Source organism: Sminthopsis crassicaudata, chromosome 5 (genome assembly GCF_048593235.1).
Source record: "Sminthopsis crassicaudata isolate SCR6 chromosome 5, ASM4859323v1, whole genome shotgun sequence".
NCBI classification, from domain to species: Eukaryota; Metazoa; Chordata; class Mammalia; order Dasyuromorphia; family Dasyuridae; genus Sminthopsis; species Sminthopsis crassicaudata.
The window spans coordinates 289160377-289187075 of NC_133621.1; the positions used below are offsets into that span (position 1 = coordinate 289160377).

The window sequence follows — 26699 nt, forward strand, 5'->3', positions numbered from 1 at the left end:
ATGAAAACCCTAATTTGTGAATATGAAGGAATTTCTTCCTTGATTATTATCTTCTGGGTCTCAACTGTTCCTGTTTACAACCACCATGGGTTATTGGCAAATAAACTTAAGTAACTTGATTAACAAGGTCCCTTTTTTTCCACTTAGGAAAAATGGCTTCACTTTCTGAAGCTGTCTTGGAAATGATCAAGAGCTTGAGAAGAAATTGGCACAGCCTTTGTCCTTCTGAGAGAACTACTGTGTGTGGTGCTGATTTCATGCTCCAGGCTTTGCAGCTGTCTATGGCAGAGATCAATAAACAGGTCGGTAGACTACCAGGGGGTGAGAGTGGAAATAGTCTCAGTAACTTCAGGTACCAGTTGCTTAAGAGAACTCTGTAAAAAACATAAATGCTCTAAGATCTTCTGGAGTTTCCTATTATGCCTCTGTAAGAATTCTGCTGCTCTAACTGCCTTCTTATTTCTATCATGATCAGACTATCGAGATGAATTTTGAAATACTCCCTTTCAAAAGCTGATCTATCTGTAGTGTGAACTGAAGGACACAAATACTTTTTTTAAAAATGCTAATAGGCTTGGAACTTATGTGTGTTAGTTTTAGCCTATTTTTGTAAACTTTTGTTTTTACATTTTATTTTTGGGAAAAGCTTATTTTTCAAACTTTTGTTTCTCCCCTGAGAGTAAATGTCTTGACTTAATCATATTCCCAAGAGGCTATTTAAAGCCACGTTCACCTTTGACATCTGACTTTGGATAGCTACCTGTGTGATGTTCTTCCAATTGGTAATTCACCTGTCTATAGGCATTGATGACAGGTGGATGACTGTTGATTCACATGGTTGGATTTGTAAATCACTATCAAACTTGGCTTTCATCTGTTTATTTCCACTTCCTTTTTGTAAATGGAGGAATGAATGAGTTATGTGAGGCTTAAGCCAATTTTTACATTGGCAGAGTTAAGTTATAGTTTGTAGAATTATTTCAGTGTGATAGGGAAAAATATAGGTTGGAAGCACTGAGCCAGATCATTCTTGTAGAAGGCTGCTGTACTTTTATTCAGCAATTTATTGAGTACTAATTGGGTTTGAGGTCTTCTAATTCAGCTGAGTAAACAAAAGAGATGGCATCTTCCCTCGAGAAGGTTTCTTGTATTTTGGAAAGAAAGGGTTCACCCATTTAAATCACACTATATCTTACAAGGATATTGTAAGAAAGCTCTTTTTCAGTCTTTAAGAACTATCTATCTGTCTATTTATCTATATATGTATGGAGGTTGTAATATTGATGAATGAATGCATGATTAAGTCTCTCTCTCTTTTTTTTTTTTTTTTTTTTTTTTTTGGCTGAGGTAATTGGGGTTAAGTGACTTGCCCAGAGTCACACAGCTAGGAAGTGTTAAATGTCTGAGACCAGATTTGAACTCAGGTCCTCCTGACTTCCGGGCTGGTGCTCTATCCACTGCACCATTTAGCTGCCCCTGGAGCCTTTAAAAAAAAACCTCATAACTGCTCTTCCCAAGATTATTAATGACCCTCTCCCACCTCCTCCCCTTTTGTTTTTCAAGAAAGAGAATTTGTGGAGGTTTAATGTAAATAGTTAGTATGAAACATTTTCTTTCTTTCTTTCTTTCTTTCTTTCTTTCTTTCTTTCTTTCTTTCTTTCTTTCTTTCTTTCTTTCTTTCTTTCTTTCTTTCTTTCTTTCTTTCTTTCTTTCTTTCTTTCTTTCTTTCTTTCTTTCTTCCTTCTTCCTTCCTTCCTTCCTTCCTTCCTTCCTTCCTTCCTTCCTTCCTTCCTTCCTTCCTTCCTTCCTTCCTTCCTTCCTTCCTTCCTTCCTTCCTTCCTTCCTTCCTTCCTTCCTTCCTTCCTTCCTTTCTTTCTTTCTTTCTTTCTTTCTTTCTTTCTTTCTTTCTTTCTTTCTTTCTTTCTTTCTTTCTTTCTTTCTTTCTTTCTTTCTTTCTTTCTTTCTTTCTTTCTTTCTTCCTTCTTCCTTCCTTCCTTCCTTCCTTCCTTCCTTCCTTCCTTCCTTCCTTCCTTCCTTCCTTCCTTCCTTCCTTCCTTCCTTCCTTCCTTCCTTCCTTCCTTCCTTCCTTCCTTCCTTTCTTTCTTTTTTAAAAATTTTTATTAATTTTATAATTATAAATTTTTTTTGACAGAATATATGCATGAGTAATTTTTTATAACATTATCCCTTGTATTCATTTTTCCAAATTTTCCCCTCCCTCCTTCTACTCCCTCCCCTAGATGACAGGCAATCCCATACATTTTACATGTGTTACAGTATAATCTAGATATAATATATGTGTGTAAATCCAATTTTCTTGTTGCACATTAAGTATTGGATTCCGAAGGTATAAGTAACCTGGGTAGATAGACAGTAGTGCTAACAATTTATATTCACTTCCCAGTGTTCCTTCTCTGGGTGTAGTTGTTTCTGTCCATCATTGATCAGCTGGAAGTGAGTTGGATCTTCTTTATGTTGAAGACATCCACTTCATCAGAATACATCTTCAATATGAAGCATTTTCCCCAAACTAGGAGTATACTCTCTCCTTGTATCTTGTACCTATACTGTATCTGGGGACAATAGGCTGAAAATTAAAGTAACAGAGATAATGAATTATATATATATATATGGAACATGTGTGGCTAAACTCCCCACTTCTGAACCTAGAAATCCTTCATGGAGTCCTCATGAATTTCTCTTCAGGTGAAGTTCTCTGCTGGGTTTCAGGCCATCCATTGCTGGATTGGGCTAGGGACTCTTGCTGTGTACTCTCCCCCAATATTCTCCATCCCTTACCCATCCCCAGCACATACAGACCTCTGGGGAAGACTCCAAAACACCACTTGGCTGTGGCTGGGCTGGGCTGCTTGCCTGCTGTCTCACAGTTTTTCCAGACCTTGCAATACCTTTAAGATCACTGATGGGACTTCTGGGTCTTCTGAACTTACCAGTTTGAGTACTTTCATTCATCCTGCTTAGATCAGGAAGGCAGCTAGGTGGTGCAGTAGATAGAGCTCAGGGCCTACAGGCAGGAATGCTCATCCTAATGAGTTCAAATCTGACTGTAGACACTTTAGCTTTGTGTCCCTGGGTAAGTTACTTAATTTTGTTTGCCTCAGTTCCCTCATCTGTAAAATGAGCTGAAAAGGAAAGGGCAAACTGCTGTAGTGTCTTTGCTGAGAAAACTCCAAATGGCGTCAGACATGACTGAAAAATGACTCCACAGCAAAACTGAACAGGGAAGAATAAATATGAAAAAAAAAAAAAAAGACATTATGTGTCTTGCTCCTACTAAAATTAGTTGAGATTTGGGAATTGGAAAAGAGATTTCAAAAGGTTGATAAGTAAGACCCTCAGCATCTTTATCATAGTCCCAGAATATCAGAAGATGGATTAAAGTGAAGAGAGAGACTGTGAGCCAGGCATCAGACCCTGGAAGGGATAGTGACTCTAATTATAGCTTTGCCCCTCGATAGTGAGCCTTGGAGAATAGAGCCTTCTATTGGCCAAAGCCAAGGCCAAAACTTGCTCCTGGCTGATAATGCCCCCTTCAATCTTCTCTGGCTGTTCAGAACACTGGCCACCCCTTCTCCTTTAGTCTTTCTCTTCCTGCTGGCTCCAGCAGACATCTCCAGCTCTCCCTAGCAGAAAAAAACTGACCACTTGATGCTGCTCTCAGACTGTCTTGTGTCATTTTTTCCCTAGCTCCTAGAAAGTCAGGCTAAATCCACATCCTTAACCACCCGCTCACTTGTCAGGTAGGAAATAGGCTACATCCAGCCTCTCGTATGATCCGTGAGTCCTTCTGAGATTGGGTTGTTTCAGAATTAATCACCATTCATTCTACATCCTGGAAAAATATTTGTGTTTAAAAAAAATGAAGAGATGGGTTCTTGTGTTGCAGAGCAGCGTATGATCCTTAAAAGCACTTTACAGTTATCTAAGTGCAGTTCTGAATTCTCTTATCTTCCCATTCACTTCTGGGCCCTGCTTGTTTACGTTGGTGAGTAATTTTCTAAGGTTGACTGTGTCCTTATAGTCACATCCTTAGGTTGAGATGTGCAGTGGATATAGGATCTCATTGTGTTTGATTCTTAAAATATGTGAGACTGTATTTTGCGGAACAACTTCAAAATGGTTCTTTTACGATGAAGAATGAATAAAGGAAGATTATACAAGACTGCTTGATACACATATTATCACAGTGTTGACTTCTGTTTAAGAGCTATCAATTGTTCAAGGGAAGGGAGGTATAGAAAAGGCAGTATTTGCCCATCAAAACATTTACCTGTACTGCAAAGCTGCAAAGGACACCTTGCCCAAGGTTCAAGCAGAAAGAGTATCATTACAGATAGTCAGGTTTTTCAGATGCTTGTTTGTGAATGACCTTGTGCTGATTGTATCAAGCTCCAGAAGATTTATGATTACTACAGAGATTGGCCAACAGGAAAAAAAAAAAACCAACCCAAATGTGTGAAAAACCCTTATTATCTGGACTGTTGTGCAAGTGTTTGAATGGTCAGTCTGCTGGTAGGATAAATAGACCCTACAGAGACATCGGTTCTGATAGAGCAAAAAAGACAACTAACATTCACAAAAAATACTCCATTTCTTTTTTTCTTTTCTTTTCTTTTCTTTTCTTTTCTTTTCTTTTCTTTTCTTTTCTTTTCTTTTCTTTTCTTTTCTTTTCTTTTCTTTTCTTTTCTTTTCTTTCTTTCTTTCTTTCTTTCTTTCTTTCTTTCTTTCTTTCTTTCTTTCTTTCTTTCTTTCTTTCTTTCTTTCTTTCTTTCTTTCTTTCTTTCTTTCTTTTTAAACATAGCTCTCTCCAACTAGATCTAGATGTAAGCATTTTTTTTAAAGGAGTAAAACTTTGAATTATTACAAAAGAATAACTGTTCTGACACCATCAAAAAGAACAACCGTTGTGTTCTGAAAAATCCATAAACCTTGTCTTTTTCATTATATTCTTGTGAAATATAATCTTTCTGATGTCCATCAGAGAATTAAAGCACTGAACATTTTGAACTTCCTTCAAACATTAGCCAGCTGGCATGTTTTCCTAGCAAAACATTTTGTGATTTGACCACAGACTCTCTCAATCAGTCGTTACTGGTTTGAATCATAGAATATGCTGTCATGGTGGACACCTGATCATGAAAGCTGATATATAGAGTGCATTTTTATTTAGATTTAAAATGTTTTTTCAGCCCCAATATAAATGCTGTTAATCTAGTCAAAACCTTTTCTCATATGATCAAGGGATTGCAAAGTTTTATTTTAACTAGGTACATTCAAAGAAATTTATTTTAGGATGGTGTGAGAAAACATTTTAGGCTCACTATCATTTTTATTAGATTTGATCTCTTAAGGATGTTATAAGAGAAAAAAAATTGTACCTGGAATATTTAAGATAATTCACATAATTCATATTTTTTTAGAAATACTGAATTTGCTTAATTGGGGGGTAGGTTTAAAAGCATAAATCAGTGAATTATAGAGCTGTAAAGAAAGTTGGAAATGATATCCTCATTTTAAAAGTGAAGAAATTGGCAGGTTAAATGATTTGCCTCACCTCACATAGCCAATTAATTAAAGAACTGATACAAGAATGCCAGGTTCCTTATTCTACTTTATGATCTGTTTCATTGAGTCTATATATATATGTGTATAATTTTGGAGGGACCACTGGACCTGTGACTTAATTAGAATAGGGAACATTCCTCAGTTGATGCCCATAGGCCTTCTATCAATGTTGGTCAGCAGTTTTCACCTTAAAGAGTTACCTTCAACCTGCCATCTGGGGGAAGGGATGGGAGGAAGGAGGGGAAAAGTTGAAACAAAAGGTTTTGTAATTATCAATGCTGGAAAATTACCTATGCATAAAATTTCTGTAAAAATTAAAAAAAGAAAAGAAAAGAAAAGAAAAAAGAGTTACCTATAGGTACTGAGAGGTTATGTGAGTTACTGGGGGTCACATAGCCACTGTATGTCAGAGACATGACTTGAATCCATATCTTCATGACTTTGGAAGCTGGTAGGTACATCATGCTGCCTTTTATTATAGTTTATACTATAATTATAAAACTGGAAAATTATCATTTATCAAAATAATAATCTTTTTGAAAAAAAGATTGGTAATTGGGCCAGTCTTATGAAATATTTTGTTTTCCCAGATTCTGATGTAATTGATTGAGATGACATTGAGGATGAATTTTTTACGTAGATGTCTGGAAACTTAGAATTTAGTTTCAAGGAACTTCAGTGTTCACTCAGTCCATCCCCCTTAATCTTCAGATAAAGCAAACAGATCCAGGAAGCATGTGATTTGCCTAAGCCAGATAGTTATTAACTAATAGCCAGGATGCAAACCTAGATTGTTTAACACTAGATTTAGTGTTTTAAAAAACACTATTTGACCTTTACAAAGAAGTGCAAAGAAGAAATTTTCAGGCTATTTCAGGTTATCTTGTTTTAAAGATGATTATCAAATAGAGATAAAAGAGCAACAGTAGCAGGATTCCTTCCTATGTTTCCAGGCTTCTTTGACCATCATCTCCTTACCATTAATGAATAAAAAAAGTGATCCTAGAGAATTACTGTGACAGATCTCTAAATGTAACAGAGACAACCTGGGTGCTGGTAGGTAGAAATTTTTTTATTCATAAATAATAGATTCTTAGAACAGCATGTGAAATTTCTCAAGGCCCTATATAGCCATCTCATAAACACAGTTAAACTTCATAAATATGCTCTGTTGGAAAGAGGCAGCGAAATTACTGAGTGAATTAATGGTTGGCATTTTCTGAAAGGTCTCATAATAACTGTCTGACTATAGATTCTTTGAAAAAGAGGATTATAAGAAGGAAAACAATTAGTAATGAATCCCAACCATAGTCATTAAGTGATGCTATCATGGAAATGTTGAAGAGACTTTCAGGAAAACTATACACTTATCTAAGATTTGCAAGGAAATGTTGATAGTAAGTAACAAAATGTCCCCATCAAAATATTGGGTCTCTAAGCAACCAGGATGTAATTCAAGCCAGATTGCAATACATGCTATTTTCCTGGGCAGCAGGCCAAGCAGAAAGGACTAGAAAAGATATTGATTATGTATATTAGTTGTAGTCTGATCTTTCTTGAAAGGAATCCTAACTAACTGACTTTTAACATAAGCTTACTTTAAAAGTTCAGCATTGAATCAAAATCATGCTCACTAAGCTGGGGCTAAGGTGGGAAAGTGTAATGTTAGATTTTAGCAATGATATTTTGCTTTCCCTGGAACAGATTAAAGAAATGAAATCTAATCCTCCCTCTATATCTGTGTGCCCATATTTTAAGACAAACACTTCTTGGAATAGTGTGGGCTATGGGAATTCACAAAGACATTAGACAGATTCAGATGAGGTTAAAAATTACATAGATGGACGTGGAGCCAAAATGGTAAAGTAGGGAATGTACTCAGCTGAAGTCTTCCAATGTTCCCATTCAAGCAACTTTTAAAATAACACCTTATTTTCTGGAATGACAAAACCATAGTAAAGTCACTAAAATATTCTTCCAGCCCAAGATAATGTAGAGGTTAGAAAGAGAGATCTGTGACATCAGAGAGGACGCCCAAACAGATGAAACACCAGTGGTGGCAGCTTTGGGAGCTTTTAAGTCAGAGATGTTAAGGGGACCTGGCAGCTGGTCAGAAAGGATTATAGGGCATCCCTTTACTAGCACTGGACACAGGACCAAACGATGTTTGACAGCTTCATTATCTATACCCAGTTCTGAGTTGTTGCTCTAGGGCAGGAAGGAAAACTTTCAGTCAAGAGAAAGTAGAAGCCCTGAGGAATAGTATCACTTCTGGCCCCAAGACATCAGGGACTCGAGGAACAGTACTAGTTCTAATCCCAAGGGTCCTAAAGAGCAGTATTGACTGTAATCTCAAGGAATCAGGGTCCTTTGTAGGTAAGGACCAGAGTGTAGATAAGGAAAGCAGTGACTACACCTCTCCCCACATCGTACCATCTTGGAAGCCCTAAAGCCTTCAAACCCCAGTGTTAGCTTTGAGAACAATAGAGCAAAAAAAACCCCAAAGCTTGAGACAATGACCTTCCTGCTGCAATTCCCCTGCCTCCACTCCAAACAGAGCCTAACATTGACATAGAGTCCCAAATCAAGAAAAAGGATTGAAAAGTTAACAAACTTCAACAGCAAAAAGAACTTGACCATAAAAAGCTACTATGATGACAGGGAAGATCAAAAGACACACAAAAACAACTTCATACAAAACCTCAAATAAAAATGGGAATTGAACATAAACCTGACAAGAATGCCAGGAAGAACTAAAAATTGATTCTAAAAGTGAAAGGAGTGATAGAGGAAAAAATAGGTAAAGAAATGAGAACAAAATCCACATAAATCCTCAGGATTTTTATACATTACCAACACAATCCAACAGCAAGAGATACAAAGAGAAATTCCATTCAAAATAACAGTCGATAGTATAAAATATTTGGGAATATATCTACCAAAGGAGAGTCAGGAATTATACGAGCAAAATTACAAAACACTTGCCACAAAAATAAAGTCAGATTTAAATAATTGGAAAGACATTCAGTGTTCTTGGATAGGCCGAGCAAATATAATAAAGATGACAATACTCCCCAAACTAATCTATTTATTTAGTGCTATACCAATCAGACTCCCAAGAAACTATTTTAATGACCTAGAAAAAATAACAACAAAATTCATATGGAAGAATAAAAGGTCGAGAATTGCAAGGGAACTAATGAAAAAAAAGTCAGAGGAAGGTGGTCTAAGTGTACCTGATTTAAAGCTATGTTATAAAGCAACAGTCACCAAAACCATTTGGTATTGGCTAAGAAATAGACTAGTTGATCAGTGGCATAGGTTAGGTTCACAGGGCAAGATAGTGAATAAAAATAGCAATCTAATCTTTGACAAACCCAAAGATCCCAAATTTTGGGATAAGAATTCATTATTTGACAAAAACTGCTGGGAAAAGTGGAAATGAGTATGGCAGAAACTAGGCATGGACCCACATTTAACACCACATACTAAGATACGATCAAAATGGGTCCAAGATTTAGGCATAAAGAATGAAATCATAAATAAATTGGAGGAACATGGGATGGTTTACCTCTCAGACTTGTGGAGGAGGAAGGAGTTTGTGTCCAAGGGAGAACTAGAGACCATTATTGATCACAAAATAGAACATTTTGATTACACCAAATTAAAAAGTTTCTGCACAAACAAAACTAATGCAAACAAGATTAGAAGGGAAGTAACAAATTGGGAAAAAATTTTTACAGTTAAAGGTTCTGATAAAGGCCTCATCTCCAAAATATACAGAGAATTGACTTTAATTTATAAGAAATCAAGCCATTCTCCAATTGATAAATGGTCAAAGGATATGAACAGACAATTTTCAGATGATGAAATTAAAACTATTTCCACTCATATGAAAGAGTGTTCCAAATCACTATTGATCAGAGAAATGCAAATTAAGACAACTCTGAGGTATCATTACACACTTGTCAGATTGGCTAAGATGACAGGAACAAATAACGATGAATGTTGGAGGGGCTGTGGGAAAACTGGGACACTGATGCATTGTTGGTGGAGTTGTGAAAGAATCCAACCATTCTGGAGAGCAATCTGGAATTATGCCCCAAAAGTTATCAAAATGTGCATACCCTTTGACCCAACCATACTACTACTGGGCTTATACCCCAAGGAACTACTAAAGAAGGGAAAGGGTCCTGTATGTGCCAAAATGTTTGTGGCAGCCCTTTTCATAGTGGCTAGAAGCTGGAAGATGAATGGATGTCCATCAATTGGAGAATGGTTGGGTAAACTATGGTATATGAATGTTATGGAATATTATTGTTCTATAAGAAATGACCAACAGGAGAAATACAGAGAGGCTTGGAGAGACTTACATCAACTGATGCTGAGTGAAACGAGCAGAACCAGAAGATCATTATACACTTCAACAATGATACTGTACGAGGATGTATGCTGATGGAAGTGGATATCTTCAACATAGAGAAGAGCTAATCCAATTCCAATTGATTAATGATGGACAGAACCAGCTACATCCAGAAAAGGAACACTGGGAAATAAATGTAAACTGTTATTTTTACCTTCTGAATCCAATTCTTCCTGTGCAACAAAAAATTCGGTTCTACACACATATATTGTATCTAGAATATACTGTAATATATTTAACATATATAAGACTGCTTGCCATCTGGGGGAGGGGGTTGGGGGAGGAAGGGAAAAAAATCTGAATAGAAGTAAGTGCAAGGGATAATGTTGTAAAAAATTACCCATGCATATGTACTATCAAAAAATGTTATAATTATAAAATATTATATGACTAGCAAATAGTGCAAATAGAAAAAAAAAAAGAAAGAAATGAGAACAAAAGAAGAAAATTATGAAAAGACAATAGCTTGGTAAAAGAGGTACAAAAATACTGATGAAAATAACCTTAAAGAATTGACAAAAGGAAAAAGAGATACAAAAATTCACAATGAAAATAATTTCTTAAGCAGATTGGTCAAATGGAAAAAGAATTACAAAAGCTCACTGAAAAAAATAATTTTTTAAAAAATTGGAATTTGACAAGTGAAAACTAATGATTTCATTAGAAATCAAGGAACAACATAACAAAGTCTAAAGAATGAAAAGGAAAAAGAAGAAAATATGAAATAATTGAAAATACAACTGATCTGGGAAAAAAGATCAAGGAGAAATAATTTAAAAATTATTTGATTACCTAAAAAATTATGATTAAAGAGAGAACCCAATTGCAGACTGAAGCATCTCTATCTCTCCCACTCTCCCTCTTTCCTTCTCCTCCCTTTTGTTCTTCTCTCTCTCCTTCCTTTTCTTCTTTCCCTTTCTTCCTTTCTTATGTTCCTTCCCTCTTTCCTCCTTTTTCTCCCTCCCTCTCTTTCTTCTTTTCTTCTTTCTTTCCTGCCTTCCTTCCTTATATCAAAAGAAGGATGTCCTGGGATAAAGGGGAAGGAAGAGATAGAATGGGAAAAATTATCTCACATAAAAGAAGCATGCAAGGAAAAGCTTTTGCAATGAAAGGGGAATTGGTTGGGGGTGGAGTGGAGAGCCAATGCTTGATCCTCACATTCAAGGTAGAATGGTAGAAACAAAATAACTTGAGAGGAGGGATACAAAAAGAGAAGAATAAACTGAAGAAAACAGGATGAAGGAAAATATATAGTTAGTAATCATAATTGTGAATGTGAATGGGATGAACTCATTAGAAACCAGACTCCAACAACATGTTGTTTACAAGAAATACATTTAAAACCCAGAGACATACAGAACTAAAATAAGGCGCTAGAGCAGAATCTGTTTTGCATTAGCTGAAGTTAAAACAGCAGTCATGACAAAAGCAAAAATAGAACTAATTGAAAGGGATAAGGAGGGAAACTACATCTTGTGGGGGGGGGGGAAACATATACAATGAAGTATAATGTTCTAAACATGTACATCCAAATTCTTAAAGAAAAGTTAAATGAGCTAATAGATATAAAACTTTGCTTGTGGGAGACCTCAACTTTCCCCTATTAGAGCTAGATAAATCTAACTGTAGAATAAGAAGTCAAGGAGATGAATAGAATCTTAGAAAAGTTAAATATAATAGACATCTAGAGAAAATTGAATGGGAATAGAAGGGACTATATCTTTTTTTCTCAGTTGTAAATGGCACCTTTACAAAAATTGACCATACATTAGAGCATGGAAAATCTACAAGCAAGTGTAGAAAAGCAGAAATATTAAATGCAACCTTTTCAGACTTCAATTCAACAAAAATTATATTAAGGGCTGTGGAAGCATAGGTTTAAAGTTAATTGTAAACTAAACAATCTAATCCTAAAGAACGAATGGGTTGAAAAAGAAATCAGAGAAACGATATTACTAAAAAGAATAACAACAATGAGGGGACATTACACAATTCATGGGATTCAGCCAAAGCAATACTTAGGGGAAAATTTATATCTTTAGGTGTGTATATCAATTTTAAAAAAAAAGGCAGATCAATACATTAGAGAAGCAACAACAACAACAACAACAACTAAAAATGTAACAAATTAAAAGGCCCTAAATTAAATGTCAAAATGAAATTCCTGAAAAATCAAAGGAGAGATTAGTAAAATGGAAAGTAAGAAAATCTTTGAACTAATACAAGTAGAAGCTGGTTTTATATACTAATAAAATATATAAATCATTGATTAATTTATCTTTAAAAAGAAGACCAAATCACTAGTATGAAAAGGGTGAATGCACCACCAATGTAGATGAAATTAAAGCAATTATTAAGAGCTCTTTTTTTTCCTATTAAATGCCAATAAAACTAAGAATCTAAGTGAAATGGATGGATGTTTACAAAAATATAAACTGCCCAGATTAACAGAAGAGGAAATAGAATATTTAAGTAAGCCTATCTGAGAAAAACAAATTTGAAAAGCCATTAATAAGCTGTCTAAGAAAACATCCATAGGACCAGATGGATTTTCAAGTGAATTAAGGAATAATTACTCCCAATAGTATATAAACTAATTTTTTTTTTTTTTTTTTTTTTTTGGAGGCTGGGGTTAAGTGACTTGCCCAGGGTCACACAGCTAGGAAGTGTTAAGTGTCTGAGATTAGATTTGAACTCCAGTCCTCCTGAATTCAAGGCTGGTGCTCTATCCACTGCGCCACCTAGCTGCCCCCGTATGTAAATTAATTGAAAAAAAAAGGGCAAAGAAGTCCTACCAAATTCCTTTTATGTGGTTTTGATGTTTAAACTAGGGAGAGAAAAAAGAGAAAGGAAACTATAATTAATATAAATGTGAACATTTAAAATAAAATACTTGAAGTAAATTATGGTAGTATATCGCAAGAATGATATATTATGACCAGGTAAGATTTATATCCAGAATGCAAAGTTGGTTCAATATTAGGAAAATTATCAGCATAATTAACCTTATCAATAACAAAACCAACAGAAATCATGATTATCTCAATAGATACAGAAAAAAGTCTTTGATAAAATACAATACAACTTCCTTAAAATGGTAAATATTATCTATCTATCTAATATCAAGAGCAAACATTATCTCTGATGGATTTATATATGAAACATTTCCAATAAGATCAGGAGTGAACCAAAGACTTCTATTATCATCATTGTTTTTCAATATTGTGCTAGAAATGCTAGCACAGCAATTAAATAAGAAAAAGAAATTGCTGAGATAAGACTATAATTCTTTTCAGATGGTGTGATGGTATATTTAAAGAACCCTAGTGAATCAACTAAAAAGTTACTCGAAACAACTTCAGCAAAGTTTCAGGATATAAGATAAATCCACATAAATCTTCAGCATTTCTATATACTACCAACAAAACCCAGCAGCAAGTATAGAAAGAGAAATTCCATTGAAAATAACTACACAAGATAACTGTAGAAATATGTATAGATATTTTGTATTTAACATATACTTTAACATATTTAATATGTATGGAACTAGCTACCATCTAGGGGAGGGAGTGGAAGGAAGGAGGGGAAAAGTTGGAACACAAGTTTTTGCAAGGGTCAGTGTTGAAAAATTACCCATACATATGTTTTCAAAAAAAAGCTGTAAAAAAGAGAAAATAAATGCAGACAAAATACTTGAGAATCCATTTAAACCAAGACAAACCCTGGAATTATATGAACACAACTGCAAAACAGTTCACAGAAATAAAGACAACTTCAAACAATTGGAGAAAAACTACTTGCTCATAAGTAGGCTGAGCCAATATAATAAAAGTAACAGTTCTATCCTAAGTTAATTTACTTATTCAGGAGCATGTCAATCAAACTTCCAAAGAATTATTTTGTAGAGCTAGAAAAAGTCCTAACAATTCATCCGGAAGAAGAGAACCAAGAATATCAAGGGAGTCAATGGGAAAAATATATATATAAAGGAAGGTAGTCTACCAGTACCAGTTTTCAGACTTCATTGAAAAGTGATAATCATAGCATCAGCCCTGAAGTCAGGAGGACCTGAGCTCAAATTTGGCTTCAGACATATAATACTGCCTAGCTATGTGATCCTGGGCAAGTCACTTAACCCCACTTGCCACAGCAAAAAAAAAAAAAAAAAAAAAAAAAAGTAATAATCATCAAAATAATATAGTATTGTCTAAGAAATAGAGTACTAGATCAGTGGAATAGATTGGATACAAAATAGTTTTTGATAAACCCATCCAAGCTTTTTATGTTAAGAACTTAACATTTTACAAAAATTACTGGGGAAACTGGAAAGCAGTTTGGCAGAAACTAGGTGTAATCTCTCATATCATATTCCAAGAGATGGATGAAATGGATAAATGATTTAAACATAAAGGGTGATATTAGAAGTAAGTTGGGGGAACATGAAAAAATGTATCTGCCAAATCTAGGTATAAGGGAAGAGATTATGACCAACCAAGAGATAAAGATCGTGGGATGTAAAATGGATAATTTATATTACATGAAATTAAAAGACTTTTGCACAAATGGAACTAATATAGCCAAAATTATGAGAACAGAAAGCTGAGGGGAAAATTTGCTACAAGTTTCTCTGAAAAAGCCCTCATATATAAAAATAAGAGCCATTCCCCAGTTGATAAATGGTCAAAAGGAATGAACAAGCAGTTTTCATATTAAGAAATTAAAGCTATCAATAACCGCATGAAAAAATGCTCCAAATCATTATTGTTTAGAGAAATGTAAATTAAAATAACTCCAAGATACCACCTCATACCTGTCATATTGGCCAACATGACAAAAAAAGAAAATGATAAATATAGGAGATGTGGAAAAAATAGGGACAATAATGTATTGTTGGTAATTATGATCTTGTCCAATCATTCTGGAAAATAATTTGGAACTTTGCCCACAGGGCTTTAAAACTGCAATACTCTTTGCCCTAGCAACACCACTACTCGGTCTGTATCTCAATGGAATTAAATAAAAAAGAAAAAGACCTATTTGTATACAAATATTTATAGCAGTTCTTTTTGTAGTAGCAAAGAATTGGAACTTAGGGGATGTCTATCAGTTAGAGAATGGCTGAGTGAGTCATGGCATATAATTGTGATGGGATGTTATTTTGCTTTAAAAAATGATGAGCAGAATAGTTTCAGAAAAATCTGGGAAGACTTACACAAACTCATAAAGTAAAATGAACAGAACTAGAAGAACATTGTATACAGTAATAGCAGCATTGTAAAGTTACTCAACCATGAAAGACTTAGCTACCTTAATTAAGACAATGATCCAAGACAATTCCTGAGGACATATAATGAAAATTGCTATCCATCTTCAGAGAGAGAATGAATGAATTTTTTTTGAATGAATGAATTTTTAAGATAGATTGAAGCATGCTTTATTTTTGTTTTATTTTGTTTGTGTTTTCTTTTGCATCATGACTAATGTGGAAATGTTTTGCATGACCTTACATTTATATTAAATCTATGTTAATCTATATTAAATTGCTCGCCTTCTCAAGGAGAAGAGACAGAAGGAGGGAGACAATTTGGAGCTTCAAATTTTAAAAAAGAATGCTTAAAAAAATTTTACATGTAATTGAAAATAATGAAATATAAACATAGTTAAAATATATGGGTGAAAGAATCTAAAAGAAACTTAAAAAATAACACAACAATAAAAATAAAACAATAGAATCTAGTATCTCCCTCCTTAACAGTTCTGAAATACTGTAAAATATACAAATAAACTTTATATCCTTTGGTTAAAAAGTAGAATTTCAAGGAAGCCCAGGAAATTTATTCAAGTCTGAATCTACCAGTTTTGACTATCACAAACTAGCCTTAGATTAACCACTTATAGAACTGCCAAATCTTTTTCCTGATATTTGTCTTCCAATATTTGGTTAATACCTAAAATTGGCTCTCTTTTTGTGGGTGGGAGGGAAGAAAGGGGATAACCCCAAAACCAGTGGCTAACATAAGATCAATTGTAGCAAACTTTTAATTTATCTTGACATTAACAACTTAAAATTCTCATTTTGATGCATTCTAATTTTCATTTTTCACCAGCACTTTGGAGAATTCACTGTCTCTCTTAGTGATGTATTGTTGGCTTGGAAGCACTTACTGCATGAGAAATTAGATCTGCCATTTGAAGATATAGAAGTGATTGAACATTATAAAGACATCAGAAAGACCTACGATGCTTTTTTGAAGAATGCTAACATTCTTGACCTTATTGATGTGTACCAGAAGTGTCAAACATTGACTTCTACTTGTGAAAATAAAGTAATGTCTCCTGTAAGTAATTTAAAAATATTATTTTACTCTTTAACAAAATATGAGCTTTTATAGGCTTTTTTTTTAATGCTACTTTTATTTTGGGAAATATGTTAAAAGTACAAAATCTCTGAAAACTGTTCTGTAATGATGTAATTTAGTGTTATGTAGAAAAGTAGAAAAAGCAAGGGCTCTAGAATCAGAGCACCTGATTTCAAATCCTCTCTCTGATGCTCTATGTAACCTTGGGCTTAATATCTCTGAGCTTCAATTTCCTTATCTGCAAAAAATTAAGTTAGATTTGGCGGCTTCTGAAATTCCTTCCAGTTCTAGATTCTTGATCTAGACCAAATTTTTTTATCATAATATTTACTTCCAGGAACTTTACTTTTACTATTTATTTTGCACATGTGATTGTAAAACTGTACTGCTAGAAATCTAATTTCCTACAAAATATCTCAAGGGCTAATTTTGTTTGCCCATTTAGATTTATAGATTGTTATTGTTTATCCTTTGTTCTTGAAGAGGACTATCACATTAGGAAGGTGATGTCATGACGTACATGTGAATTGGAATTAGGTGAGGCAGGGCTGTGCAAAGTCATCTAGCTTAATTTTCTCCTCCAGAGCCATCTGGGTTTAGTGGCCAGATAGAGATCAGGACTAGGGCTAGAAGTTTGGTGGTGGTGGTTGTTTTTTGGGGGAGAGGTCAATATATTTCAGAGCCTAGCACAGGGCTTTGCACAAAGAAGTTACTAGAAAATTTTCTTTTTCTGACTTATCTTAGCCTTTTTGTGAATTGAACCTTTTGTGACTCACATTAAGAATAAGAAAACCATCTTTCTCTATATTTGGAAACAGTTTTGAGTAGTGGCGAAACCATCTAGTAAAAGTACCTTTTATGTGACTGCTCACTAATGACTGTCTTAATTTTTATTTCTGAGAGATCTAAATAAAGTAAATTCTTGTTTTTTCTTAATTTGAATAATTTTGCATTTTTGGAAATATTATTGTTATATTTCTTTCAAAATTTTTAGTAGTATTGTAGTTTTTCCACTCATTGTTTTTTTCCCTTTCTCATTTAAAATTTTCCTTTTATTTTTTGATCACATCTGCAAATTATTTATCAATTTCATTGTTTTTTTTTTTTAATCCAGCTCATGGTTTTACTTATTATTACTTTTATTATTCACTTTATTAGTTTCTCCTCTTAGCTCTGAGCTCTGTCTATTCCAAAAAGTTTATTTATTTATTTATTTTTTGTTTTCTCCTCCATTGTTTTTTTTTTTTTTTTTCTTCATGGATTTTCCAAATACTTTCTCTTTTTTTCTTCTTTCTGTTTTTTACCAAGCTAGAAGCTATCACAAAGGAAGTATTTTTCTTTTGGTTTTGCTCATGTGTACAGCCTACACTTGTTTAAGAAAATCTACTTCACAAATTCAGGATGTGGGAGGTGTGGTTAGACAACTGTTTCTGTGAAAAAGATCTGGTGGTTTTAATGGACTTCAAGTTTAATACAAGTCAGTATGGAACATGATATTAAACACCCCCTTAATAGTGTGTGTGTGTGTGTGTGTGTGTGTGTGTGTGTGTGTGTGTGTATACAAACATACACAAAAAGGGGGGGGGGAAGAGAAAGAAAGAGAGAGAGAGGGAGAGAGAGAGTCCAGAGTGAGGGAGATGATTATTCCTTTGGTTACCTGATATCTGCACTACTGTGTTTATTTCTGAGAACTGTAATTTATTTATTAAAATTTTTTTAAAAATATATTTTATCTTTCCCCAATTACATTTTTAACATTTTTTTTAAGTTTTAAGTTTCAAATTCTGCCTGTCCTTTCTTTTTTCACCATCCCCTCCCTTCCCCACCTCAACTCTGAGATGGTAAGTAAATATAAGTTAGTCATGTTCAATCATGTAAAACATTTCCATATTCATAATTTTGTATAGGAATAAGAGAATTGGAATAAGAGAAAAAGAATGAAAGAAAATAAAAAATGGCTTGCTTCAGTAGTTCTTTCTCTGGAGATGGAGAGTATGCTTCATCATTAACCCTTCAGGATTGTCTTGGAACATTGTATGCTGAGAATAACTAAGTCATTCATAGTTCTTCATCCCATAATATTGCTGTTATCATGTACAATGTTTTCCTGTATAATGTTCCCTTTACTTTGCATCAGTTTATATGTCTTTCCAAGTTTTTCTGAAATTATCTTCCTTGTCATTTCTTTTAGCACAATATTGTATGCTAGTCATATAATACAGCTTTTTAGCCATTCTCCATGATCATGCCTTTTTTTTCCACTTTTTAGCCACCACAAAAAGAGCTACTATAAATGTTTTTGTACAAATACGTCTCTCTCCCCACCCCCTTTTTAAATGTCTTTGGGATATAGACCTAGCAGTGGAATTTCTAGATCAAAGGGAATGCACTGTTTTATATCTTGTTAGGCATAGTTCCAAATTTCCCTCCAAAAAGTTTGAATCATTCACAATTCCACCAACAGTACATTAGTATTCCAGTTTTTTCCAGATCCCCTTTAGCATCTATCAGTTTTCTTTTTGACATATTAGCCAATTTGATAGATGTGAAGTGGTTCCTCAGCGATGTTTTAATTTTCATTTCTCTATTCAATGGTGATTTAGAGCATTTTTCCATATCACTACATATAGCTCTAATTTCTTTATATGAAAACTGCTGTTTGTTTTCTTTGACCATTTATTGATTGGGAAATGACTTGTATATTTATAAATTAGACTCAGTTCTCTATATTTTTGAGAAATGAAGCCTTTTGTTTCTCAATGAGGCCAGAGATACTTGTTGCAAATTACCCCCTCCCTCAAGTTTTCTACTTTCTTTATAGTTTTGGTTGTGTTGGTTTTGTTTGTACTAAAACATGTTAATTTAATATAATCAAAATTATATATTTTACCTTTTGTAATACTCTATCTCTTGTTTGGGCATGAATTCTTCCCTTATCCTGGATCTGATAGATAAATGATTCCATCTTCTCCTAATTTACTTATGTTGTCACCCTTGAAGTATAAATCATGTACCCGTTTTGATTTTATCTTGTTATACAATGTGAAATATTGGTCTAGACCTAATTTCTGTCAGTCTGTTTTCCATTTTTCCAAGCAGTATTTTAAAATAATGAGTTTTTGTGAGAACCGCATTTTTGGAAAGATGTGGACAAATTAATTATAATAATAGCTAGCATTTACATCGCATTTTAAAGATGTTATATCATTTTATCTCCACAGCAACCTTACCTAGACAGAAGCTTTTATTGCCCCCATTTTATAGATAAAGAAACTAAGTTAAATAATTTGTGCAGGGGTGCCCAGCTTGGGAGGGTCTGAGGGTCCACTGCAACCAGAGAAAGAGAAACAAAATGCTGTCTGAAGGTCAGTTGAATGAAAAGGGCTGCTTGAACTAGAGAAGATTTTTTGCTCCTTTTGAAAAGGAGTATCTTCAGCCATTTTTTGAATTCCTAACACTTTGCCTGACACATAGTAAGTGATTTAACTTTAATGTTTAATTATTAAACATTAATTGACTGAGCAGACTTGAGAGGGTAGGAATGTGAAGGTGGGACATGAAAGCTATCTTCAGCTATTTGAACAGCTCTCTGTGGAAAAGAGATCGAAGTCTTTCATATTGATTCCAGAGGGCAAGAGTAGGAGTCATGGGTAGAAATGAGAGAGACGTAGGTAGCCAAAGTGGATTCTCATTTCCTTCAAGCTGAAATCTTGCCCTCCAGACCATTAAATGCCTAGACTGAGTTGGGATGATGTATCGGGAGGTCTAACTGTGAAGAAGGACTGGGGATTTCAAGAGGAGAAAGACAGTCTCTTCTAGCTGTCTTATTTCACAGAGGAGGAGCTACCCAGGACTCCTAGGATGGCCCAGGTGCTGATAGACAGAGCTCAGGGCTCCTCCACTCAAACTTGCTGTGGATGCCGCAAACTCATTTTACTGACTGCCGAGGACTGGCCTTGGCCATCAGTTAGACAAAGTAGAAAATTTGCTTCTAGGCACAATTAAAAAGAATCTATATCTTTTTCTAGTTTCTAGTTTCTGTGTCCTGTCTGTTCTCACCCCAACTTCCCTGAGATATCTGCCCTTGGTCCATTTTGCTTTGATTTCTTTAATTTTTGCTTTAATTCTGACTGGAGTCTTCTTGAAGACAGGTCTCTTCTGGTTAGTAATGTCTGCCCTTAGCCCTTGCCCCTTTTTGTTTAGTTGAGTAACAGCTTTCTCCTGAGTCTCAGTTTTTCTTATTAAAACAAATTCCAACAAAGGAGAAAATAAGATTGTCCCTATTTACCAGGAGTTTACAGACTCATGGTAGGTGTTAACACACTAAAAGGGAGCTGGAAAAGGAAAGAAGAATGGACAAGGGGCAAGGCTACTGGGTGGAGGCCGAGCCAGAAAGAAAGTGAGCAGTGCATTGGTGTCCCAGTTCCAGGCAGGAATTCATCATTCTCTGAGTCAGCCTGATGGAAGAGTCATCCTTAGCAAGGCAAGACAGCTGATGTGGAGGTGGAGCCAGAAGAGAACCCTCAATAATTAGCTAAGGCTGTTAGCAAACATGAGATCATTTAATGCTACTATCACAGATCCACTGGCATTGGTAATAGCCCCAAATAACTTTTACATACAGGAAAAATCCGATCAAGTTAGGGTTGACACATGCTTTTTAAGGCTAAGTATGTCTTGTACAATACCAGTGTGCATGATAAATCTGCTAGTTCTGATGAGATGGCAGTTCAAGAAAGACTTTTTAATTCTTATTTTTGTGGCTTTCAGTTGAACCCCAATAATACTTGAAGGCAAATTTTTTAGATTATAGCAATATATCACAAAGATTACATACTAGGATTGGGGTGGATTTTTGCTAGGCATATAGGGCTGTATCAATTAAGAAAACTACAAATATAATTCATATGAATAACAAAAGTAATAATCATAATTAAGATGTACAGAAAAAGTTTTTGAGAAGACATAATACCTACTTCTTGAAAGAAAACAACCCAACAACATTAGAAAGCATAGCACTAATAAGGAGTTTTCTTCAACATGACAAGTAGAATCTGTTTAAAATCAAGAATGAGTATTAACTGTAAGGAAGATAAACTAGAAGCTCTTCCAATAAGATAAGGGGTAAAACAAGGATGTCTGTTATCAGAATTACTATTCAGTATAGTGTTAGAGATACACAATAATAAGAAAAATTGAGAGAACAGGTATAGACAAGAAACAAAATTATCACTTTATTGCAGGTGATGTGATGGTATACTTATAATACCCCAGAAAGTCACCTATATAACTGAAACAATAATTTCAGCAAATTTACAAGATATAAAATAAACGTGTACAAATCATCTACATTTCATTATTAACAAAATCCAGTACAAAGACATAGAAAGAAAAATTCCATTTGAAACAACTACAGAAAGTATAAAACACATGAGAATGTATTTTATACTACTAAGACACCAATAGAAACTATATAGCTATATTTATAAAACTTTTAACAGAAATAAAATGCAGTTCTGAATAACTAGAAAAATGTTAATGTTAATTGCTCATGGGTAGGCCAAGTCAATATAATAAGCATGACAATACTATCCAAATTAATTTACTAATAGTGCCATTTCAAATTTCCAAATGATTACTATAAAGAACTAGAAAAAATAAAATTTTTATGGAATAAAAGTTCAAGACTATCTAGGTAATTAAGGGGAAAAATGGGAAGGAGGAGAGCCTAATAGTATCACATTTCAGACTATACTTCAAAACCATAATTAACAAAATGATTTGGTATTAGATAAGAAACATAATGATTCTTCAGTGGAACAGATTAGGTACACAACATATAGAAGCAAATAAATAAGTGTTTAGTGAACATAAAGATCTAAACTATTGGAATAAGAACTCATTATTTCAGAAAATCCAAAAACAAGCCCCAAATAACAAAACTTTGGGGAAAGTTGGAAAATAATTTGGCAGAAATGCCTCACCATATGCCAAGATAATAGACACATGATTTATACATAAATAGTGAAATCATAAATTAGAAGAAAATATAAGAAATAATCTACTAGATCTATGGATAGGAGAAGAGTTTATGACCAAAAAAGAGATCTAGAGGTTCATGGAAGGCAAAATGGATAATTTTATTATTTGAAATTAAAATTTTTTTTTTCCACAAACAAAACCAATGTTGCTAAAATTAGAAAAGAATCAGGAAATGGGGGAAGATAGGAATTCTTTGTTGCAAGTTTCTTGATAAAAGTGCTCGTCGTCAGGCGATGGCTGAACAAATTCTGGTATATGAAGGTGTTGGAATACTATTGTGCTGTAAGAAATGATGAAAAGGTTCAGAGAAACTTGGAAAGACTTGTATGACCTAATGCAAAGTGTAGTGAGCAGATCATCAATTTAGAGAATAACAGCAATACTGTAAAGACAAACAAATTTGAAAAGGCTTAGGAATGCTGATCGACACAATGATTCATCATAATTCCAGAAGGCTCATGATGAAACTAATCTCCAGATGAAAAGCTGATGGCTGCCTGTTTTTGTCCTGATTTTGGACATTAACTAAGACAGGAAATTGTTTTGCTTGAATATATATGTTGGTAATGGGTTTTGTTTTTCTTATTTTCTCAGTAGGACTAAAGGATGGAGGGGATAGGAGGGAAAGAATATGAAGCCAAAAATAAAATTGAACTTGGAAAAAAAAAAAGATAAACTGATGTGGATTATGTCAGTTCAGTTTTATTCTGGGATTACTCATGAGAAATGACTTTTCTTTTCTTCCTGAATCTCTCTCACCTAAGAAACAATTCTGCTCTTTGTGGTTCTTTGTGTCCTTAGAAAAGAATTAGGGAATAGAGAGTGGGAATAGAATTAACAAGCCAGACAACTTTCCAGCTGCTCTTGAGTTAAATCTTCATAGTGTGACTGTTTTTTTGTATCTGAAGTAACATGACTTCCAAGCATTTTAACTGTAATCCTATTTAAATAAATATGAAATGCATTTCAAAATAAACATTTCTTTACAATTTTTAGTTATCTTTACAGTTACTTTTTTCTATATTCACCTGTTATACATAATTGACTATCATCTTTAGGTATTTCAGCTAATTATGATGCATATTACGATTTGTCTAAGGAATGGAAATATGTTAAAATATGTCTTTAGTCTTGTGAAATTATTCTAAACTTCAGGCTTCCTCTTTTAGTAGTAAAATACATAGTAAAATAAATTGTTGGGAGTGCTATGGTTCAGAAATACCATGGCAAACTCCTCTGATATATCCTTGTCCTTACAGAGGTACTTATTAGAACTTTTCAGTCCTTTATAATGTGACATATTCATTGTACCTTGTATGTTTATTGCAGGTACAACTATTAGATTTCATATCTGGAAGATCGTGCACATCCTATGAAAATATAAATTCTTCTGGATCAGAATCTCCAACCACTAAATGCAACTTGGATAATAAAAAGGTACCAGGAAAATGGGATTAGTAGAATATGATCCCTGAAGCACCTCTACATAAATAAGAGAGTTGGGTTTGGAGTCAGGTATTTTGGGTTCAAATCCTACTTCTTTCTCTTAGTAGTTGTGGGATCATAAGCAAGACACTCACCTTCCCCGAGGCTCAGTTTTCTCACCTGTAAAACAAGGGGTTTGGATTCAATGATTTCTTGGTAGAAAGAATGGCCATACTGGATTCCCTTCAGTGATGATGGTGTCTTGACCAGTCCTTCTTATCTTGTGAGCTCAAAGTCCTGGGTTCATTGATTCTCTTGAATTTGAATGTAAGCTCCCTGAGGACAGAAAGTGTTTCACTTTTATTTTTGTCTGAAAATAGTTAAAAAACCTGTGCCTTTTGCTTATAATTACTGGTCAATTGATTATATTGTATCTAATCTTTATTAAAACACAGCTCACAAGTGTATATATGTATGTGTAATGAGAGCATGAAGGTTGTAGTGATAGTGAGACTTGATTGGGTTTTAAAAATTCATTTAAATAAAGCATTGGCCAACATCTCTGTTTATTTGCATGTTGTTAGCAATTGGCTGGTAGAGAAAATGACCATGTAACAAGAACCTTCTTATGAAGACTTTTTTTTTCCCTAAAAATTTTATTTTTTTAATCTAATCTTAACAAATACTAAATAAAATGAACATTTCTATATACAAAATAGAATAGAAAAAGACATGAGGGTCAATTAGATTTTCCATAGGCTAAATCTATGTGACCATGAACAGATCAAAAATTGATTAGTATTTTTTGTTGAAGGTGCTTTTAATGTAAGATGAATGATGAGATTGAAAGATTAGAGGCCCCATAATGTGTTTTGCCATAAATCATCTAAATAATATGGTTTACCATATAAACAATGTCTGGATACTTAGAAAAATCTATGAGCTTATTGATGTTGGTATTCCCTTCAGTGATGATGGGGCCTTGTGTAAGACTTGTCTTTCCATATCTCCCTCTAGCCAAAATGCTGGGTGCCATCCTTTAGCTTTCTAGATGCTGTGAATCCCTGGTCTCCCTCCATGACCAATTCATCTACAAGATGCTCCCCAAATGTTCTGAGAGACTATTTGTGTTTGACATCTGTCAGTACGTTCTGAACTCGTGCTGATCTGACTCTAACATAGCAATGTCATTTTGGTTCCCTTTGAGAATGAAGGACTACAACTGACCAATCTGGGCATCCATCTCTGACATCCTTCAGTGCATCCACAGTGCACCTGTTTATTCTTCAGCTCACTCTCACCCATCATGTGCATAGCCTTTGCTTTCTGAATGATCTGCTTTGATGTTTTAGAAAGGGTGGTCAATGACCAACAATCACAAAATATCACAAAAAAATATTAAAGTTTAAAAGATTAGCTTTTTTTGGGGGGGGGCAGCTAGGTGGCGCAGTGGATAGAGCACCAGCCCTGATTTCAGGAGGACCCGAGTTCAAATGTGACCTCAGACACAACACTTCCTAGCTGTGTGACTCTGGGCAAGTCACTTAACCCCAGCCTAAGGAAAAAAAAAAAAAAAAAGATTAGCTTTTTAAAAATCTCCAGTAGAAGCTTGCATTTATTGAAACCACTGCTTAGTTTCACAAAAGCATTCTGGCCCACTTTTTTCTATTCAATTTTGGCCCCAGCTCATTGGCCATGCACAGTGATTGTCAAAGATATTTATAGCTGTGGACCAGCTTCATGACCTGACTGTGCATAGGCTGGGCAACAATCAGTCTTCATTCCTTTTATTCCCTCCCGCAAATGATTAGTCAATCTATATAACAACTAGAGAAGCTGGAGAAAATGGAGGGAGGGGTTTTTTTTTGGTCCCTGTTCAGTTCACTCTTTTCCCCTATTAGGTCTAGCAAAAGTATCAGGTTTCCTATGGAAGTTTATAGAATCACAAGAAATATTCCAATCATTTTGTTTTCAGGAATATTGATATTAATACATTCTTAAGTGTTAATTCATTTCTTTTATGCATTGCTTATATTATTTCTAAAATGATTGAAACTGTTTAGGTAGTCATTGTTTTAGATCTCTATTATGTTTTTACCTGAACATAGAGTAGCATATATTCTGTTTATTAGTTGTATACTTTTTTCATGTATTTTGTAAAGGGAAAAGCTATAAAACATAATTTCCTATCAGAAATTATTCTTAGAAAGCATTAAAAGCATACTGAATGTCTGAGACAGTCTTCTAGTTAACCTTGAGAATAGACACCAAAGATGTTTGCTATTTCAAAATGAATATTTCTAGATGGAGTTTTTTGTTGTTTTGTGTGTGTGTGTGTGTGTGAGAGAGAGAGAGAGAGAGAGAGAGAGAGAGTTGTGTGTGTGTCCATGTGTATGTGTGTGTCCATGTGTGTGAGTATATGCACACATGTGTGCTTTGGTCAAATGTGCTTTAGTTAGGCTAAATTGGTGCTGTGGAAATTCTGAAGCAACAAATGCAGAACATTCACAATCTCATAGCTTTGCTACCTCTGTTCTATTTTTCTCCCTTATGTATTATTAACAAATTGGCACAAAGACTGGTTTTCTTCTATAAGAAATAAGTGGGGAGTGAAGGAATGAAGAAAGAAAAAAAAACTTGAATTCTTCAATATCAAAATAAGTTTTGCAAATGCTTTTTGAAATCTGTGGAATCAGTCCATTTCACAAAAACAAATAGCGGAATTTTTATTTTTGGTATCTTCAGAAAAGTTCCAATCTTGTGGATTTTTCCAATATATGCCATTTCTTCTGGACCAAAGAACTCTTCTTCTGTGGAATGCTTTTTGAGAGTGCCTCTTCAAAGCCACTTGAGAATACAACAGC

At 34.4% G+C, this 26699-nt stretch overlaps 1 protein-coding gene across 3 annotated transcripts in view; it reads left to right on the forward strand.

Annotated features, from left to right (window-relative positions):
* The window catches only part of PARPBP (PARP1 binding protein), a 72448-nt gene that overhangs the window by 5691 nt on the left and 40058 nt on the right, over positions 1-26699 (forward strand). For 2 of the 3 annotated variants that reach the window (XM_074271400.1, XM_074271401.1), the window contains exons 2-4: positions 148-302; positions 16117-16347; positions 23740-23847. In XM_074271400.1, coding sequence (XP_074127501.1) covers positions 153-302; positions 16117-16347; positions 23740-23847 — 489 coding nt within the window. In that variant the 5' untranslated portion in view covers positions 148-152. The remainder of the gene's footprint in view (positions 1-147; positions 303-16116; positions 16348-23739; positions 23848-26699) is intronic. The other variant, XM_074271402.1, reaches the window with a different exon arrangement.